Source organism: Onychostoma macrolepis, chromosome 07 (genome assembly GCF_012432095.1).
Source record: "Onychostoma macrolepis isolate SWU-2019 chromosome 07, ASM1243209v1, whole genome shotgun sequence".
Classification (NCBI taxonomy): domain Eukaryota; kingdom Metazoa; phylum Chordata; class Actinopteri; order Cypriniformes; family Cyprinidae; genus Onychostoma; species Onychostoma macrolepis.
Window position 1 is genome coordinate 25,809,830 of NC_081161.1, and position 20,498 is coordinate 25,830,327.

Below are 20,498 nucleotides of genomic sequence, written 5' to 3' on the forward strand. Positions count from 1 at the left end.
TGTGAGAATGGGTGATGAAGGGGGTTGGCATAGAAAGTTGTGATTGTATAATTAATGTGTGTGTGCATGTGTGTCCATGTGTATGGAAGTGAGCATGTATGGGTGAGAGTGTTTGTGTGTGAAAGACCACACGAGCTACATTGAACGTTTGACAAAGTGATTGATGACAGAATCGTTGGGTCCAGCAGTCTCCCATGCACAGATGCATTTTGTACTGGCAATCTAGACTATTAGAGTTCAGGAAGTGTCTCAACCATTAAACAACCCCTGTTTATTCACTTAAAACTGCCAAGAGGATGGAAAAGCCAAGAAGGAAAAATACATTCTGCTTTTTTTCCCCCATCAATTGGCTCACATCATGAACCATATCTGGAGATAGAGCTATTCGGTTTAGCCGCCTGATAAAATTTTCCATGACGGTAGAATAAAGGTTTCCACTCTGTATGTCCAAATGGTTGCTCTGCTGGTGATACTCTAAAGTTTTTACAGTCTCTACTCTAGAGAGATTATTTAAAATTTACTGTAAATGAAGTAATATGTTTTTTTTTTTTTTTTATTGTATTTAATTATTGCAAAATATTTTAATTACTATAAGCTTTGGTTTAATTAAACCTGAAGGAAAGAGAAAAGACCACTGTATATTTGAGAATGGGGTGGAGCTTCTGTCCTCACAGACTCCCACGGTGATTCAGAATGAGAGTTTCTTCAAATGCTGTGATATGTTTGTTTACAGGCTGACTACTCTCCATCACACACAGTGTCCTGTTTTTCTTTTTCCTAATGTTCACATTGCATTGGTTTTCTTTATGGGCATATAAAACCCTCTTAATTTTCTGCTTAAAAAACAACAAAAAAAAAACTCTTAGTCTTCACTCATTTTGTGGAATATGCAAAGTTTACAGTTCATATAATTTGCTAAACAAATTCAGCTCAGTGAACAAGCAGCACAGTACGTACTGCACATTATCATTTAAGTAACAGTGAGTTTTCAGCATTGTTTTCTTGTTTCTTTACATTATCAATATATTATTAAAAAAAGAATGATTATTTTTACTTTTTATATTTGCCATTTATTTTCATCTTTATTTAATCTAACTAATTTATTTAATTAGATGGATGAAATAATTGAATTTTGATATTTCTATACCAAAATACCAATTAAAAAGATATCATCAGGACATACATTTTACAAAAGATCTCAACATGTATAAGCAGATCAGTCTAAAGAGAATAATTTGTTGTTCAGGTGTCATTGGACCCCCATAACAGTCAGTATCACCTTACACACACTCAGTCACAAGAGGGCCACATCCACAATGAACAGGATCTTCTGGGATTTCTTTTGTTTTCCACTCACTCACAAAGAAAAGGCATGATTGTATCAAATCAGGTCTAGAGAAGTGAAGAGAGTTTGTTTAATGATGACTAATATTTCTTCTTCTTCTTTTTTTTGACGTTCAGCAAAGAGAATGAGAGGGGGAGAGATGGATGAACCATTTTTGAATTATTTCTGTACCATTTCAAGTTAAACATATCTTAATCCAAACCAATTAAACCGGTGCTTTTTGAGCACTTTGATCCTGTGCTCTCAGCTGTCTCAAGACTGTAATGATGTTTATGCAAATTTGTATTTACTTTGTACAGCAATGGAAAACAGAGTCAAACTGAAAGTCCATACCGTCATATCACACCGCTTCAACATAAATCCATGAACACACATGAGTACATATATTGAAACATTGTAAAGGCATTTGAGATCACTCCTGACACCCATGAAACCACATAAAATCCCCACAGAGCGGAAAGAGTGGGTGGCACTGCCAAAGGTCTAACACAATGTGTAATACCTGCACTGACGTCATGCCATAGTATCTAATGCAAGAACGTGAAGTGAAGAATGTGAGTGAAAGCATGGCATAGGTTTTAGCCGTGGGTTGTGGTGGGAAGTGCTATATAATTTTTTTGTTTTATATTATTTGTATATTGTACATATAATTAGGCTATTATTAATACTGAGAGTAAATTGAATATTTGTACTTGTGTTTGTAACACTGCAGAAAATGAAATGGTGATTTAAATTTTTTTTTTTTTTTTAGCTAGCCTAAATTAAAAAGAACATAAAAATGTTACATGTGAACTAACCATTTACACTATGTCACGGACCCACATACAGGCAGTCACACATTAACACCAATACTCAACCCCAATACAACTGGACACTGAATGCTGTGATATTGAGGTGCTGCAGTGCCACACAGGTGTCTAGCTCTTTGTTCGCGTGTGGTGCAGGTGAGCACGTGCCAGCGCACAGCACAACCTGTTGATCTCTACGGAGGCAGGCAGCAGGGGGTTCTGCGCATGCGCGAGCGCCTTGCGTCCTGCATCACCTCGCTATATGAGACCGGGCGCGGATACAGATGCAGTTTTCTTGAACAGCCGCACAAATGGATGGAACTGAAACGAACCGGAGAAACTGCGCGAAAACGGAGCAACAGAAGATGTTAGACTCCGGAGGAAACCAAAGTGGATCTAAGGACAGAGTGACTCTTAAAAAAGAAATTGGTCTCTTGAGCGCGTGCGCCATAATTATAGGTGAGATGTTTCCTTATATTTAATATGCCACCGCGTGCGCTCTAACCAGCTTCAACTTGCTCTCCGCATGTTCCTTTGTCTGTCATTTTATCATTCTCCGGTTCTCTTTCCAACATATATCATCAGCCCTCACTTTTCATATTCCTTCTCTTCAATGATATCAGTCCACATCTGCTAACAGAAATGCGCTTCGCTCTAAATGTCGAGTGTTAGAAATAAAGTATTAAAAACTAGGTCTCAATACTTATATTGTCACGCTGCACGGCTGTCTTACTTTGTTAGGACAACAGTCCAAAGCTTTGCTTGGTTTCCGTAGAGAAGAGCGTCTCGTGCCATGCCGCTGTTACAGTAGTCTCCATCAGCCTCTCTTCATAAGAGCGCGGATTGCATCATTGAGGAAGAGAATCAGGCTGAAACTCAACTCCGCGCTTACGTGGCTACAGCCCACTACACTGTGTCCTTCACGTGCCCCGAACAAACCCACCATATATGACTCCGTTGCTATATAAGTTACACTGCAGTGGAAAATATAAAATTAAAGTAGGCGGAAGTGTAGACTTTCGTGCAGACTAAGCAAACTCGTACTGTTGCCTTCGATGCAAACACAAATGTCTCGTGTTATGGATGTCATCTATCTGTAGGATTACCGTAGTCAGTAAATCATGGTATAAGATTAAATGAGTTTTGACAGGAAAATATCCTACATCACAATTCAGATTCAGATTTTCTAATGTACCGTATGACATCCTCAAAATTAAACACAAATAAAAAACTTTAGGCAACTTTTTTTTTTATCATTAGTGTGCTAGGCACATCCATCCAATGAATAATCCTCAGTGTGTATGTATATTCACTGTATACAATACATTTTACAGTGTTTTAATGTAAACTATTCATTGGAATGTGAGCTGATGATCTTCAACAAAACAGCATGAGATATTTTGTTGTTCAGATGAAGGTCATCTAATGGGAGCTTTAAAAAGATGGACACTATGCCTTTGTACTTTTGTTAATTTCATTTGTAATGTGTTGTGTCTCTCATAACAGTGATATCTGATTATAAGCCTTAAAGCAGCACTATCAAGGAGTAGTATCAAGGAGATTAGCAGTCACTCTTTTTACTCCAGCGAATATTTCTTGACATATTTTTATTTTTTAAAGTCGGTTTCAATACTGGAACTTACTTTAAAGAATTAGCAACATCAACAAAAAGCTAATCTAGGTTTCCACCTTTAATGTCCAGGATAAAAGGTACAGTTCACACAAGGTTTTTATAGAGATATATAAACAAGATTAAGGGATTAAGATATAATGTTAACTGTTTGATTATGGCTTTGACCTTACTGTAGTACGATCAAATGAAAGTGGTTCCTTTTTTGTGGTTGGTTTCCCTGTGGAACATCAACATACAGGTGCAGCTGTAGATTTCAGTTATGTTTATGGTTTAGTGGCTTTACGGGTAGGGTTGACACAATTTTGTTCACAGCCCTTCACTACTTTAAATGTTTGACATTATTCTGACAAGGACCTTTAAGTATAGAATCGCAGATTTCTTTAGATTCATCTTGTGAATAACTGCTGAAATTTAATTGGCGACTTATTTACCTCCTGACCATGGGAAAATTTCTCTGGGCTAGAATGTCCTCCTGATATTACTCAAGGTCAATAACAAATTTTATCAGTTACTTAACACATTTCTTTGCCAGTGCAGTTTATTTTCTTCTTTAAGTAATGTGGACACAGTGAAACCTCATTTACCCATATTAATTCTGTAGGGTTAAACCTTAATTAAATTAGTGGTTGACTAAAATTAGTTTGTCAATAGTCGTATCTAGATAGCAGAGTAACAAATAGCCTGAAATCGTTTAAGATAATCTTTTTTTTTTTTTTTTTTTTTTTTAAGATAACAAAAAATGATTTAATATCCAGGGGATGTGTCCAAATTTTGGAACTGACACGAGGCAAGAGGTGAAAAGTAACTAATTACAAATACTTTTGTACATTTTTCTACTTTCTTGAGTAAAATTGAATTGTACTTTTACCTTTACTTGAAATGTACAAAAATAAAGTCTTCAACTTCACTTTTTATTTTTCACCAAAGTAAAAAGTACAAAAAAAAAGCTGGCATTTGACAGGCACTTTTCAAACTGCTGGGGTGGAGCCCTGAGCTTCAGGCAAAAACATAGTCAAGTCTAACTCGTGTAGAAGGATAATCGGGACTATTTTTGAAAGGAATTGCAAATTGTATTTTCAATTGTGGACGAATAAATAGTGACATAATCCAAACGCAATTCTTGCATTACCATTTGCATTTTCACTCTCTAACCTGAAAAAAACACAAATGGAATCACGATTCTTCTTTTAAACGGACATTGCATGAAAATGTTTAATGCTCCATAATGCTCAAATTGCCTCATTTTGGGTAAAAATAGATAATGCAGTAACTTTTTCAGCACACTACTTTTTTACTCTTACTTGAGCCATATTTTTCAGTACTTTTACCTGTATTCAAGTTACATTTTTCCCTAAGTAGCAATATTTTATCTTAAGTACAGTTTTTTTGTATTCTTTCCACCACTGCACAAGGCAGAGTTAATACTTCTGTTAATCAGCCAAGTGGACATTGTTTTGTTATGCTGTCAGTTGTATGACCAGTCAGAGTCAAGTGTGGTGTAGTGTGACCCCATGAACTTCATTCAGGAGCTTTGAGCCTCATTTGACTGAGTGTTTTTGAGATGCGCTGGGCTCTGTCTCGTCAACTTTATTGCCTTATCCTCTATGCAGTTCTGAGGCGCTGGAAGCAAACATTCACATCCACTCACGATACTACCAAATTCTATTTCATGTGAACACCCGCAGACAAAGAGAGAACCCAAAAGGATTACATAATGCTTCTGCCCATAGCTGTGGCTGAGCCTCATATAATTGAAACTCTTTTGTTTAAGTTTCCTGAGGCATAATCATTCAGGCACTGCATATGCTCTGGGTGGTTTGACTAAGATGTACTGTATATGCAGTGATGCAGAACATTTACCTTTTACTGGATACTGGACTCTCATTTTGGATTTCGCAACTGATGTTGACACAAACACTGTTGATCTTATTTTTCGTGTCTGTTTGCCTGGAATGTGCAGCAGCGTTTTGACAGCTGTGAGAACAGATCTTTTAGAACACATTGTCTTGCACTGAAAAAAACCCAACAATATTGCAGATTTTTAAAAAAGATATTTCAAGTAAGAAACTGATATAAAAGCAAGAGATAGACAGCATAATTAAAATCTCACTTAAATATTCCCATGCACTTAGTACAAATAAACTCTTTAAAATGCTCTAATGGGAGAAATTGACAGTAAGATTTTTTATGTGTATTTATTTCTGATACAGAAAACCAATCATGTCTTGAGGTGAAGGGCTCATAATTCAGTCCAGTAATGTAGTTTATTTAGACTGAACAATATATGAAGACTAAACAACCCATTTCTTATTCATTGTTTTTTTATTTAAATTTTTTATTCAGGCAACATCATTGGCTCAGGGATCTTCATCTCTCCAAAGGGGGTTCTAGATCATGCAGGCAGTGTGGGGTTCTCACTCATTGTGTGGGTTCTAGGAGGAGGAATCTGTGCCTTGGGATCTCTTTGCTATGCCGAATTGGGCGTCACCATCCCCAAATCAGGTGGAGACTACTCATACGTGACTGAGATCTTCGGGGGACTGGTGGGGTAGGTCTATTGTTGCCCTCCAGAGTGTTACACTCAACATTCATGTAGCTCAAACAGTAGAGCATGGCACTAACAATGCAAAGGTCATCGGTTGGATTCCCAGGAAATGCATGAACAGATGCAATGTTAATTTCTTTGGATGAAAGTGTTTGCCAAATGCCTAAATGTCAATGTGGATGTATCAGTTTGTGTGAGAAACACATAGAAGAACTTCTCCTTGGGGAGATTCACATGTGTTTACTTGCTCGCTCAGATGCAACACTAACTGTTTTGTTTTCACAGATTCTTGTTGCTGTGGAGTGCTGTGTTGATCATGTACCCAACAACTCTGGCTGTGATTGCGCTCACCTTCTCCAACTATGTGCTGCAGCCTGCCTTCCCTAACTGCCTGCCTCCATACATCGCCACCCGGCTCCTCTCAACCACCTGTGTCAGTGAGTAAAGCACACACCATGAGTAATAATGCAGTCTTCTGCTTTTGCAGGTCAGCTCTGATTTGGTACTACCGTCATATGACTGCTTAATTAAGAATGTCTAGTTATAGCAAATCATTTGATAGAAATGCAGTGCATACTAGGGATGCACCTTTACAAAAAAAATGATATGATAATTAAAATTTTGGCCAATAATTATTTTCATGTTATGGCTGATAAGCAAGAAATAGCAGATATGAAAATTCTGGACTAATAAATTAAATAAAAAACATAAAAAATACAATTATTTGTTTTAAATTAAAAAAGGATATTTGAAGATTTGCTGAAGATTACATGTAATCCATCCATCCCTTTTTTTCCCAAACCGCTTATCCTCTGTAGGGTTGTGGTGATTACATGTAATAGTGTTATTAAATTTGTAGTGTTTTTAAAGATAATCTTTAATGAGTATTTGATGACAGCAAAGGTAATCTACATGTAAAAATAGAGGTAATGAGCATTAACAATTATATATCCAATATCCATCAATGCTGTTAAATTAAATAACCTTTAATATGGTGATGACATACCATATAGTTCATGCCTAGTGCATTTAGAATTGAATTCTGACTATTAGACATAGTCATGATGAGTCTACTTTGTCCTTCATTCGGTCTTTCTCTCTTTCTCAATCCCTTTCTTGTGTGTGTATATATATACCACTTCATTCTTGATCCAAGAACTTAACACTGGTGGGCACGTGGCAGGATATTTTTGGAGCTGGTGGAGATAAACCAGTCAAATGTATGTATATGCGTGTGTGCATGTGTGTTTGTTTCAGAAGAGCCCCGTGACTCAGCTGGTTTGGACCTGTCAGATCTGGACAGGGTCTTCCAGGAAGGAGTACTGGGGGTGTGTCAAAGTGAGGGCAGTGGTCCTAATGACAGTGCTGGCTGAGTTGAGCCATCCATCCCTATTTTTGGCAGCAGAATCCAGAAGCTGTCCTGAAGAACAGCCAACAAAAGCTTTGAGTCAGACATACTCCAAAGAGCACAGTGACGAGGGCCAGTGGCTCTATTTAAGGAACACACCTCATGTATGTGCCCTATCAAAAGATGCTAGACCTGCATCCCAAATCACTGCGCTCTCTTCCGATTAGCCAGATATTCGGGGAACGCATTTGTTTGGGTCTAGATAGCTGGGTGGGGTTGGTATCGATGTCGTGGTATTAGGGCACCTGATCCTCAGGCTGTGTGGCGTCAGACTCCGTAATGGTGCCAGGCTTTGAGCCGGCGGAACATGTGGGCGTCTCCTCTGTATTGTGTATTGTTTGGGGACCTTGCGGTTGCCCTAGTTACCCCAATGCTCTTTGATGGACAAGAGCATAGAGGCGGGACTTCGTGAATGCCGCTAAAATACCGTTAAACCTGACAAATGAGGAGCGAATTATGATCTTTTGATAAGCCGCTTGGAGTGTGTGAGTCATGCTTAGGAAGGGCACAGTTCTAACGCGCACCCTCCCACTGTCTGCCATTAACCTTTAGACCAAGTTAATACCCTGAAATAAGATGAGACATTCAAAGACCTCAGGAAATCACCTAAGGTCTTCATACACTTTTCACATACGGTTTCCACACAAATGCCCACAAAAATGCCCCTTGCATTGTAAAATAATAGCTCCCTTTCAGTTCATAGTTGGAATGTGAATTGAAGTGGGCATGCCCACAGGAAATTTGTTTTGTAAAATGACATGAGATCTACTGGATTACAACTAAAAAAAAAAAAAAATGCAACAGTAACACAAAAGTTATAACTACACAGAAGTAACTACATTAATTTTTTAATAATAAAATCTGAAATAAATATTGACAGCAATATGAATTGTTGGGAAATTAAGTGTTCTTTCACCATTCTCTAAAAAATGAAAGATATTTGATTAAATTTACTGTATATCAAATGCAATGGCTAATACAACAATTGATTATTGAAATTCAGGAACATGCTCTGTAAATACACAACCCTAGCTTGTACAAGTTTTTTTTCTAGCTGTCTGTGTTGATGCAGCAATGGATATTTTTAATGGTAAACTGATGCATTTGGAAACCTTTGCATGAACCCCTAGTTACGTGCGAGTGACTGTTCTTAGTTGCACTGTGTGAGAATTTGTCTATATTGCACCACGTGTTACATTTGCCCTCCCCTTCTGAATGTTCTGAATGAATGTCACAAGCTCTGTCTGCTGCAGTCAGATTACTCTCTCACACACACACACACACACACACACACACACACACACACAGCTCCTGCTGGTCTGGACACACAAACAAACACACAGACCTTTGCAGAGCATCTAACCTGCACAATTCAACTCAACTCAATCTCTCATTTGACTTGGAAAAAAATATGTGTGCCACATTACGTTTTTACAACTGTATCTTTAATGACAGCTAGTTTACTGTTCTAATGCTTTGTACCTTTTTATTGGTTTATGAGTGTGTGGAAAGCTTCTCCTGTAAAGGCCACACAACTCCAAAGATCTGTTCATGTGACTCAACTCTTGTTGCTCATGTCTGTTATATTATTTCAAAAACATTTATAAATACATAAATCCTGCCAAAGAAGTAAAAGGACAATACAAATCAAAATACCATCAAAAATATGAAATAAAACAATGCTTTTTCAAGCATTTTTAAGAAGTTCCCACATACGCTGTTTTTTTTTGATTAATGTCTTTTTAATAAAACTGTTTAAAAAGCCTGCCATTTTCAATACTGAGTAAAGATGAAAAACACTTATTTCAGGCTTTGGCCACAGAGAGTTGTAGTGTTTTGCACATTTTTGTGTATTTAGTGCATCTTTTGTTGGCTTTATCGGTCAATTAGCTGCAGAGGGATGCCCCTCTCGGGGGTTTGAAGTGAGTGGTTGTATTTTGGCAGATTTAAAGGCTGTTAGCACTTCATTAGAATTCTCCTCTCATTAGCTTTGTGTTCATTTAACTTCATTTGGCCACCCTTAGTCACTTCTGCACTGTGATTCAAAACAAGAAGGAGCTGGAGTCAGATCCGTTAAAGCCAAACAAGAGGAAACAAAACTCATGGCAAACACTGTAGTGCTCTGAAACCTATCGTATAAACTGGATGATACCCGTCACCGCATATTATGTAGTAATGTGTGTTATTATTAATTATATGCGTTATGGTAAAGTGTAATACAAAAAGTCATACAAGTTTAGAACAACATGAGAACAATATTCTTGGGTGAACTATCTCTTATACAAGTTGCTATGTTGCCTGGCTTGAACGTTGTGGCTTTGATCATACTGCTATTTCTGACATTTTAAGGTGCCTAAGAACACCTAAACCTGTGAAAAAGAAACACAGTGAGGCGTATTGTTTTAATCACACTGAACCAAGAAAAAAACATTGTTACACAATCAACGTATGAATCATTTTTTTCTGAATCAAATATGAAAAATACATTTGGATGCACTCTGGATGCAGGTTTAGGTTTTAAATGTGTTTTATTTTTTGCTTTTACCTGAGTTGTACTATCAAGAAAGAAATTCACTGAATGCTGTCTGGCATGAAGGTTGACAGGTGGTGTGTATTGAGCTCAGGATCACACGAGCTGATGAAGTTGTGCAGGTTAGCTGTTAGTTTGCAGGCCGTGAGCCTCTCTTGTCGACTGCCTACTCTCGCCAAAAATTCAGCTGGCGTCTGGGCCGTTTTGTTGTGGGGCATCGGAAGCTGTTTGTCTAGGGGGGTCTGACAGATGACCCGCATGTGTTTGCGTGTGTGGGCGGGTAATTCCGGCCATTGATGGATGAGTGGGGGGTAACCCGTCTCCCCTTTGCCCAGTGTCTCCCTCGGCATGCCTGGGTATACTGTGCCGTCAAGCCCTGGAGACGGACCGCTGTGTACCGGATCTACACCGGAGCTGTTACACAATGCGGCTCAACACAGAAGCCACTAACCTCAAACACAGATGTACAGACAAGCAGTGGCCTCTAACGCCTGTACTTCCGTCCGTTAATGTATAGTGTAGTTTTACTTTTTGAATCTGTCAGCTTTAGTCTGCTATGTATTGATGCCCCTTGATAAGGGATTTGTTTCCCAGTTGTCCCAATTGTAATGTGTAAAGATATAAAATAAATCTGTAAGGTAACCATATCAATCCGAGGCCCTTCATTGTTCACAACAATATTTGAAGACCTGACACTTCTAGTATCTGTAAATTACATTTCAGGATTCCTAAAGTTTTAAAAGCTGCATGTTTTTCAAGGCTCCCATTTATTTTTAAAACCAATGAATTTGCATTATTTTTCAAGTCATTAGTGATTTACAGTTTTTACCTGATGAAGTATTTTAGAGCTTGACAAGCATAACTATAAACATCTTTCCACATTCGACTGCTTTTATTTGGCAGTGAGTATCTGGTGTGGCCACTAGCTGCATTAACAGTGCATCTCATCCTCGTGGACTGTTCTTGCTGTGAGATATTACCCACTCTTCCAACAATGCATTTGCAAGTTCACGAACACAGGGACACATGGATACACATGGTTTTCCACTGCAAGGACGATTAGCTGATCTTCCTGTCTTCCTGTAGCACTGTCTTCTGCATCATACATTACAGACATTGCCGTTTATTGCTCTGTCTACATCTGCAGTCCTCATGTCTCTCTGCAGCAGGTCTATGGCATATGTTCACAGGTGATCAGGAACATCTTTCTTCTGGTGTTTTTCAGAGTCAGTAGTTAGGTCTCTTTAATGTCCAATGTGAATGTAACTGACCTTCATTGCCTATTGCCTGTAAACCGCAAGTGTCTTTAGTAATGTTTCAAAGCTGCATGTGCAATAATTGTTTATGGTTCATTGAACTACCATGAAAAGGGACGTTTGTTTATTTCTGAGTTTATATTTATTATAAAAATTACCCACAGAGTTTTAAGATTTTAGTAAGTTGATTTTTTTTTCAGGTCTAGAAATCACACTATAAGATATTCCAAGACAAAAATAAAGTTGCCGAGAAGTTGAATTAAAATAATATTTTTTGTTGTTTTAGCTGATTTTAATGTGTACTTTGTTTTATTTTCAATTATTAAATTATCTTGAGGTTCCCTTGGAGGTGTGCTGAGTGGGCCCCGGCTGTAGTCGAGAACCACTTAGCCATGAATGGGTTAGCGTTTTGCCTGCAGCAGTAAAATAAGTTACATCTGATCTTTATTTCCCCTCTTTAAACTAATAAAAATGGACCATGTGACCAGTTAGTGCTGCTCTGCCAACAAAATCACACTGCTTCCATTGCTGTGTCACAACCTGATTTGTCCCCATGACACTTAAGAGTTTGCGTTTTTGGGGTGAAAAAGCTCTGTTAAAACATCTGAAAAAATGTAAAACTGTTTGGAATATGTGAATGAATAACTGTGTGTTCACTGTGTGTGTTTACAGTGTTCCTAACTTGGGTGAACTGCTCCAGTGTGCGCTGGGGGACACGGATTCAGGATATTTTCACTGTGGGGAAACTGCTGGCCCTTGTCCTCATCATTGTAGTTGGAATGATCCAGATTGCCAAAGGTGTGTCAAGTACACTTAACACTTATGTTCTTGCCAGCCGTTGTTTTAAATGAAACATGCTACTTTATCTGAAAAAATGGTTTGTGCTGTCTAACATTAAAATCGATGCGGTATGTAAGTATCAAAGCATCTTAAATTAGATAAATGTGCAGTGACATTAATTATTAAAATTAAAGGGTATCACAATTCTATACTGTATTGATTTTTCCCTTCACTTTCAGTTGACTGGCCAAACTGTAGCACAGATAAGCCATTTAACATGTTTCCTGAACAAAATCTGCCTATGTACAGATACATTCAGTCCAAAATATGATGAAAAAAACTATATATTCCCAGTGATACTGCTAAGTATGTAGCCCACAGAAGCAGACAGTGAAGTAAAGAGATAAAAGAGATATAAGCAATAGGCAAAATAGAGAAAGGAGAAGAGTTTAATAAACTGACATCTGTGAATAATTCCCACAGTTGAATGCCATGAATCATCAAACACTCCCAACATTAAAGCCAGCTGCTGTCAGTCTAAACAGACCAGTTGCCTATTATCTAATGAATAAAAAGCAAAAGATTCACCTTAAATGGCACAGACCACTGAAATAATCCAGTAAACGCAAACAAATAATAGGCTATTTTGAAAAAAGAGAGAAACCCATCTAAACCCATCGTTTCTAAAACTTAAACCCTTTTGGAATATGCTAACATCTCACGAATAAATACAAATTCTCTCATTATTTACTCACCCTGATGTTGTTTATTCTTCTGCAGGTTTTGGGGAAAACCATTCCTTTAACTCCAATTTTTTTCAATAGTGACATCTAGTGGTAGATCTTGTATTATGTGTTACTATGCAAGGGTGCATTGCCCAAAAGCATTGTTAGCTAACTGTGGTCGTTAATTCCATTGAACTCTATTGGCGAAGATGGAACTTGTGACCATAGTTGCTTTCAGGGAAATGCACTCCTGATACTTACTTGTTCAAAGTGATTTACAGTGAAGCATCCTGCGGTTAAGTGCTTTGCTCAAGGGAACAATAAAATCACCCCTAGGTTCATAAATCACCCCTTCTAAAATGTGAACCAATGACCTTTAAGGATGCACTACACAATTTTTAAAGTCTAATCTGATTTTAAAACACTTTCCGATATCAGACATCATACACCTGCCGACTTTGGAAATGGCTACAGAGTAAGGTGACCAGATAAAAGCATAAGGAGCCGTCTGCTCTGCTCTCTAGCTCTTGCGGTTTGATATTGGCGCAGTGCAGCAGTCAACACCTGGTTATTTTAGGAAATTTAAAAATCCTGTGCCGAACGTGTCCCCAGAAAGTGGCACGTCTGGTCACCTTAATACAGAGAAAAACTGGACACCATGCACTACACAACTACCAGACTTTCAAGTTATTCCAAACACAACAAAAGTTGTGTATTGTATTCCAGCCTTTAGAAAACTCAATTTATTAAAACCTTCATTTTGCATTATCTAATTGGTTCAAACTTACAGTCAATGGAATGAACTTTAGTTAATTGAATCAGAAAATGTTATCTTATTAAGATGTTTTGATAGTGTTTTGAAGTGTTGCAATACAGTATAAAGCTGACTCATTTACTTTAGGCTTTTCACAACAAACTAAGCTAAGACTGTAGCAAAATGGCAATTTTAACCTCAATTTGCAGAATAGTTTTAACAATGTGATCTTTGTGTGACTTTGAGTGCTCTTACAATAAAGCAGTGGTGCTTAGTCATGCTCTGTTGTGTACTGTCCTGGGTCTAGAGTTGCAGGTAATGGCTATGACCCATTATGGGAAGGCTTTATTTTTATTTAGCGAGCTTGTCTGGAGGCATTCCCTAAACTGACAAGAGAAGGAATTGAGTAAACGAGAGAGCTAAGCACTGCAGTTTCACACATGAGTGACAGGAGAGAGAAAGGCTTTTTGGAGGCTTTGACTATCTAGTGGAATAATGAAATCAAATTGATGACTCTTGAGTGTCAAGATGAATATGAACAGATTATTCCCAAGAGCATCTGAAATATACAACATTTTATGCTATAGGGACAACCCTGAGGTCATAAGCATTTCTGTATTTTCTCTCTAGGACACTATGATGCATTGGAGCCCCAGACAGCGTTTGAGTTCATAAAGGATCCATCAGTAGGGCACATTGCTCTGGCCTTCCTGCAGGCCTCATTTGCCTACAGTGGATGGAACTTCCTGAACTACGTCACTGAAGAGGTGGTTGAGCCTCGCAAGTAAGTCTTTTATAGTCTATGCCACAATCATGGCCGTCCCATCTTACAGGCAATAGAAGCAGTGCCTGGGGGGCCTGGCGAGGAGATGTATGTGTTTTAGTATGGTTACTACAGAGTAAATATTCTTTGTTCTCCCTTAACAAAATGCAGTCGGACAACAGCATAGTGCACAAACAGGAATGCATGCATAGGCCTTGTTTAACACACAAACCACAGTGACCGTAAGCCTAAATAAGCCTATGTAAAAGGAGCTTTCGATCACCAAATCGCAAATAAATGACAAATACCTTCAATCACCAAGTGACAATAAATACTGCAACCATATAAATAAAAGCAGCCACTAGTGAAGCAAAAAAGTATTGTAATCTGCATAATACATTCATGTCACGTAGCTTCAAGTACCGTATTGTTCACAGATTCCAAACCATCCTCAAAAGTGCTCAAGTTGTCGGAAATACACAAAATAGGTCACAGAAAGGATTACTTTGCGGCCATTTGAGATGCTTTCTGTGTTTCAAGCACGTTTGGATGGCAGAAACAGCGCTTCTGTTGCCAAAGACAACATGTTTTCTCAAAAATAATCTGGGCAACGAATTAAAAGACAGTCAACAAAAAGATGCAAAAACTTTGAGCAAAAATGTGGCCAATTAAACTGGACATTAACCAATCTGCTCTCTAAGAGGTATGTGTACATAATCATTACTTATATTTCATAGTTTATTAGTTATTAGTGTATGTATGTAGGACCTATGTAAATTAATTATTTTATTTTTTCATACTTGATTTTCACTGATTTTAAACTTCAGTTCAGTTTTGCCCCACTATAAATAGTTCTGCCCCACTTTTTGTCTACACGTTTTACGTATATTTATTCTGCTACAGGAATGTACTTAAATGAAAATCTGTTATTTTACATTTACTATACAGTGTTATTATTTGTAACTAAAACTACTAAAATTAGAACTTAAGAGCCTAAGATACTAACTGAAATAAGTTGAATTAAAATTGCTAAAACTAAAACTGAAAAAATTTAAGCTAAATAAACGTATTAAAACAAATAAATAAGCACAATTACTAATTAAAAATAAAATTAATTTAGAAAACATACAAAAAAAAATTAAATATTAAAAATAATAATAAAATATAATAGCAAAGTAATACTGTTACATATCAAACATGTTGGTACTGTCAAGGCACCTTCTCTTGAATTAAAAGTATGCATTATAGTATGTACATAGGAAATGCTACTTAAAATACAATACCTTAGGTAACTCTTACAGCATATATTTTATGGTGTGGTTTCTGTTCTAGGAACCTTCCACGTGCAATCTACATCTCCATCCCCCTGGTGACACTCGTCTATACTCTCACCAACATTGCGTACTTCTCCTCCATGTCCCCTCAAGAGCTGCTGGAGTCTAACGCTGTCGCGGTGGTGAGTTTCTCTGACCTCTTCTGGCTTATTGTGCTAAAACAACGTACCATCTATTAGGTGCTTTGATGAAGTAGCATCTGTTTTTTTGTGTGTTGTGTTGCAGACATTTGGAGAGAAGCTGCTAGGAGTGTTCTCCTGGGTGATGCCCATCTCTGTAGCTCTTTCCACCTTTGGGGGGATCAATGGATACTTGTTTACATCTTCTAGGTAAAGAAACATTTGAGTATAAACTGGCCTAATACAACAACCCTTAAAACGTCAAACTAAAACTGGCTTCATTGTCCATCCTCCACAGGTTGTGTTTCTCAGGCGCCAGAGAGGGTCACCTGCCCTACCTGCTGGCTATGATCCACCTTAAGAGCTGCACACCAATCCCTGCCCTACTCGTTTGTGTGAGAGAGAAAGACCTATTCACACACACAGCACATGCAACACAACAATGCTTTCAGTCTGAATGATTTGGTTGATCCGATTCTGGTCTAAACGGGGTTCAGAATGTTTTCTGTACAGATCACACAAACCACATTTAGAGGTAATAGAAAACTCATGTGACTGTATTGAATTTGTTGTACAAACACTAGCTAATCTGTCCTGTTGTGTTCCGGACAACAGTAAAGGACCGCCTACTCACCTGTCAATCAACCATAGTAGTAAAACAGGGTTTAAACATTGCTGGTTATGTGCCCCTTTTACAAGAAAATTACTGTCCAGTTGAAACATTTGGGAAAAGCAACCGGTGACACAGATCAAGCACATTTAAAGTTCAAATATGTCCCAAAACATCTTGTTTTCCTTCGTTGTTTTTTCAAAATGGTGGATATGCATCTTATTGGATAAAGAAATTATTCCCCTAAATTGAGAACATAGACATTTTTTTGCACATTTTACGATTTTATGTGCATATTGGAATTTCCATTCCTTGCTGTTTCAGAAACGCCAGAGAAAATATATCTAATATGGCCAATATGGGCCTTCGAATATTGTGTTGGACAGTGGGGGCCTTGAGTCAAAAAGACTGAGAACTGCAGCATACAACATGTCAATAGTGTCTCCTCTTGTTCTCCATAGTGTACGGCGACCATAGTGATCCTGTGCATCGGGGACACGCATAACCTCATAAACTATGTATCATTTATAAACTACCTCTCATATGGAGTCACTATAGCTGGGCTGCTGTACTACAGATGGAAGAAACCCAAACTGGTCCGACCCATCAAGGTAATTCAGTCACCACCTACAGACCTAATCAGGAAGATTGATTAAAGTGTTACTCCACCCCAAAACTAACATTATGTCATTAATCACTTATGTGATGTCATTCCAAACCCATAAAAGCTTTGTTCGTCTTTGGAACACAATTTAAGATATTTTGGATGAAAACTGGGAGGCTTGTGACTGTCCCATTGACTGCCAAGTCAATAACACTGTCAAGGCCCAGAAAAGTATTTTGGAGAAAAAGCCGTTTTGGAGAGTATCCGCTGGACGCAAATTGCGTACGTCCAGTGGATATTCTCCAAAATGGTGCTACGGTGACGTGGAGGAGACAAATTGTTGAATAAAGTCGTTATTTTTGTTTTAAAAAGTATTCTCATCGCTTCATAACGTTACGATTGAACCACTGATGGCAGATGGACTATTCTGACGATGTCTTTAATACTTTTCTGGGCCTTGACAGTGTAATTTATTTGGCAGTCAGTGGGACAGTCACAAGCCTCCCGGTTTTCATCCAAAATATCTTAAATTGTGTTCCGAAGACGAATTAAGCTTTTACGGGTTTGGAACGACATGGGGGTAAGTGATTAATGACAAAATTTTCATTCTGGGGTGGAGTAATCCTTTAAGGTTGACTGGTCAGTGTTTAGGTGGTATTTATCTCCCTCTTCTTCTCTAACTTTGCGCAGGTAAACTTGTTGGTCCCTTGCAGCTATCTAGTGTTCTGGGCAGTGTTACTGGGCTTCAGTCTGTACTCGGAGCCAGTGGTGTGTGGTATGGGCCTGGTGATCATGCTCACTGGAGTCCCCATCTACTTCATTGGAGTGCAGTGGAAGAACAAACCACACTGCATTTCCAGTGCAGTGGGTGAGTAAGACCAGCCAAAACAGCTTTGCATTGTTTTGTTAGCACTCTGAAATGAAAAACCATCTGACATCTGTAAATTTCCTTTTTTTTTCAGAGAGAGTCACCTATCTGGGGCAGAGGTTGTGTTATGTGGTCTTCCCTCAGGATGATCCTTCTGAAATACAGCCTCTTACAGAGAAATCAGAGCTGTGAGCGGACTCCTCGCACTCCTTTTTGGAATAGCAAAGACCTGTTTTCCATCCGTTCTCGAGTGTTTTCCTTGTCTGATGCTGTGCGTGAGGAGATGCTCTCCAGAAGCTCCTCTGAGACTCAGCCATCACAGCAGAAGAAAAAGAAGTTGTATGTTTTCTCGCTCAGACGTCACATTTCTTAGTTGTAACTGTTCTCCCCTCGCATACATTTGATCGGACATCACCTTGTTATTGAACGCACCCTCCTCCTGTCCTGTCGGAGATGAATTCCCTTGACCTCTTCATGTTTTCTCTGGGAGTTGTTCAATTTTTGAGAACTGTTGGTGTATTCTTATGTGCCTTACAGGATCTCGCTCCGTTTTTGAGGTTTTTATCTTTACTTTAAGTAGACTTTTTATTAGTAATCCCCCTGTAAATGAGCAGAAGGGGACTTGTTGAAGCCCGTTTACCTCTTAACCCAGTCTGAAATCTAAACTCCATTTGTGAGTCTGAACTTTTTCACCTTGAGGGTTAGGCCTTGTCCTCTAGTCCTCCTAATAATTACTGACTCCCTCAAGCAAAAACGTAGTAACGTCTAGCTGCGCTCAAAATGTCTATGCAAGAATAGTCTAGGCACTTTAATTTACTTGCAAATTTTTAGCTCTTATTGCACGATAAACTTATTGCCTTGCTTCCTAAATAAGCAACAATCTCCTGCCACTGTTTAACGGAGGCTCTGCCCCAGCACTTATTAGCACTGCCAATCTCTTAACCTTATGCTAATGATAAGAACCATGGGAAGTTCATTCTTCTCGGAATAATGTTATTTACATAAAAGGTGCTTTACATAAAAAAACAAAATCCTCTTAGCCAGACACTTTCAACTGTTGTCCAAAAAGAAGATGAATGCCTTTAGATAACCATGGCATTTGTCTATTTTGACTGGGATGCATTTATTCTGGGCACTGACCATGGACATTCCACTGAGCTATGCAACAGCGATAATATCCATTTCTTCGTTTTAAACTGACCACCAAACCCCCAAAGTCCGTCAAACAGATTTTGAGAGTTTGGATCTGAAGGAGTTGTGATTAGCGATTTTGCACTTGAACGTCACTCGAGCGCCCTCTTCTGGTTAGATCTTTCTTGACGCCCGATCACAACCTTTATGAACACCCCAGTGCTCTTCTCTTTCCATGGGTCCAGCTCAGTGTCTCTCACTGAGGTCCATCAGACTAGCAGTGTTCATGCTCACATGGCCCACAGCGGCACGGTACATTGAAATTCACAGCACAGTGAAATCGTAATGTAAATATTGCTTCACGTTTCAAATATATCAGGGATTCATTGTGAGATCGCATTCCTGACATTAGTGAAGTGTTAGGCGTATGTATTAATTATACATATGCTCCATATTGTATGCACTATAGATATGTATGCTGATGTACTTGTGTTTTGTAAAAAAAAACAAAAAAAACAATGTTAAAAGGTGTTTATCAATAACAATATTAGCACATTAAATTTAATTCTGGAAAAGGTCGCAAATAATTGTGTGTTACTATGTGTGTGTTTGAGTAAAGACATGAGGCTACATTTGTCGGCCACATATGTCATTGAGTCTGCCTCATTTCAGAAAAGTAGCCATTATATTGCAAGAATGAGACATCCCCTGACAGAAATGACCATTGGAGAAGAAATATACTAACTCTAGAATCATATCTGTTTAGTAACTAGGATCTTAATACTTTTAACAGGAAGTTTCTGTTATACGGCCCCTGGTCTATATATGTAAAGGGGGGTAATTGCATACATTAGGGAAGATTAGGTTTATGAATGACTACACTTTATCCAGATAACAGTAAGTTAGTCTGAATATCTAATGAAGAAATGTGGATTTAATTCAAGGTACAGGTAAACAGTTTTTTCACCCTTCCAGCAAATGAAATGCATCAAAACCTTTTCAAACATGTAGCAACCTTGACCATTATTACCAACCACACAACCAGATTGGAAGAGGAAAAAAAAAATATTTACAAAATATGTTCAAGGCAACCATAGACTGCAATGAAAATGAAAAAGAGGAAAAGGGAAGTCAGTCTAGGACAGTGGTTCTCAACCAGGGGGCCTCAGTAAACATCCAAGAGGGGCACGGGATGACTTACAATTATTTAATTAATTATATGAATGTAATGCAATTAAAATGCTAAAAAAACTAAATATAATTTATTTTCCTCCCTCAATAACTATTGTTTTTATTCAAGAACAT

At 38.2% G+C, this 20,498-nt stretch overlaps 1 protein-coding gene across 1 annotated transcript; it reads left to right on the forward strand.

Moving 5' to 3' along the window:
- Positions 1–2,111: 2,111 nt before the first annotated feature.
- Positions 2,112–19,843, forward strand: slc7a10a (solute carrier family 7 member 10a). Its single transcript, XM_058781218.1, has 11 exons — positions 2,112–2,592; positions 6,110–6,314; positions 6,597–6,748; positions 12,178–12,303; positions 14,395–14,548; positions 15,860–15,983; positions 16,087–16,190; positions 16,279–16,375; positions 17,052–17,201; positions 17,885–18,062; positions 18,157–19,843. The coding sequence occupies exons 1-11, from the start codon at positions 2,445–2,447 to the stop codon at positions 18,252–18,254; spliced, it is 1,536 nt and encodes a 511-aa protein (XP_058637201.1). The 5' UTR covers positions 2,112–2,444; the 3' UTR covers positions 18,255–19,843.
- Positions 19,844–20,498: the final 655 nt, after the last annotated feature.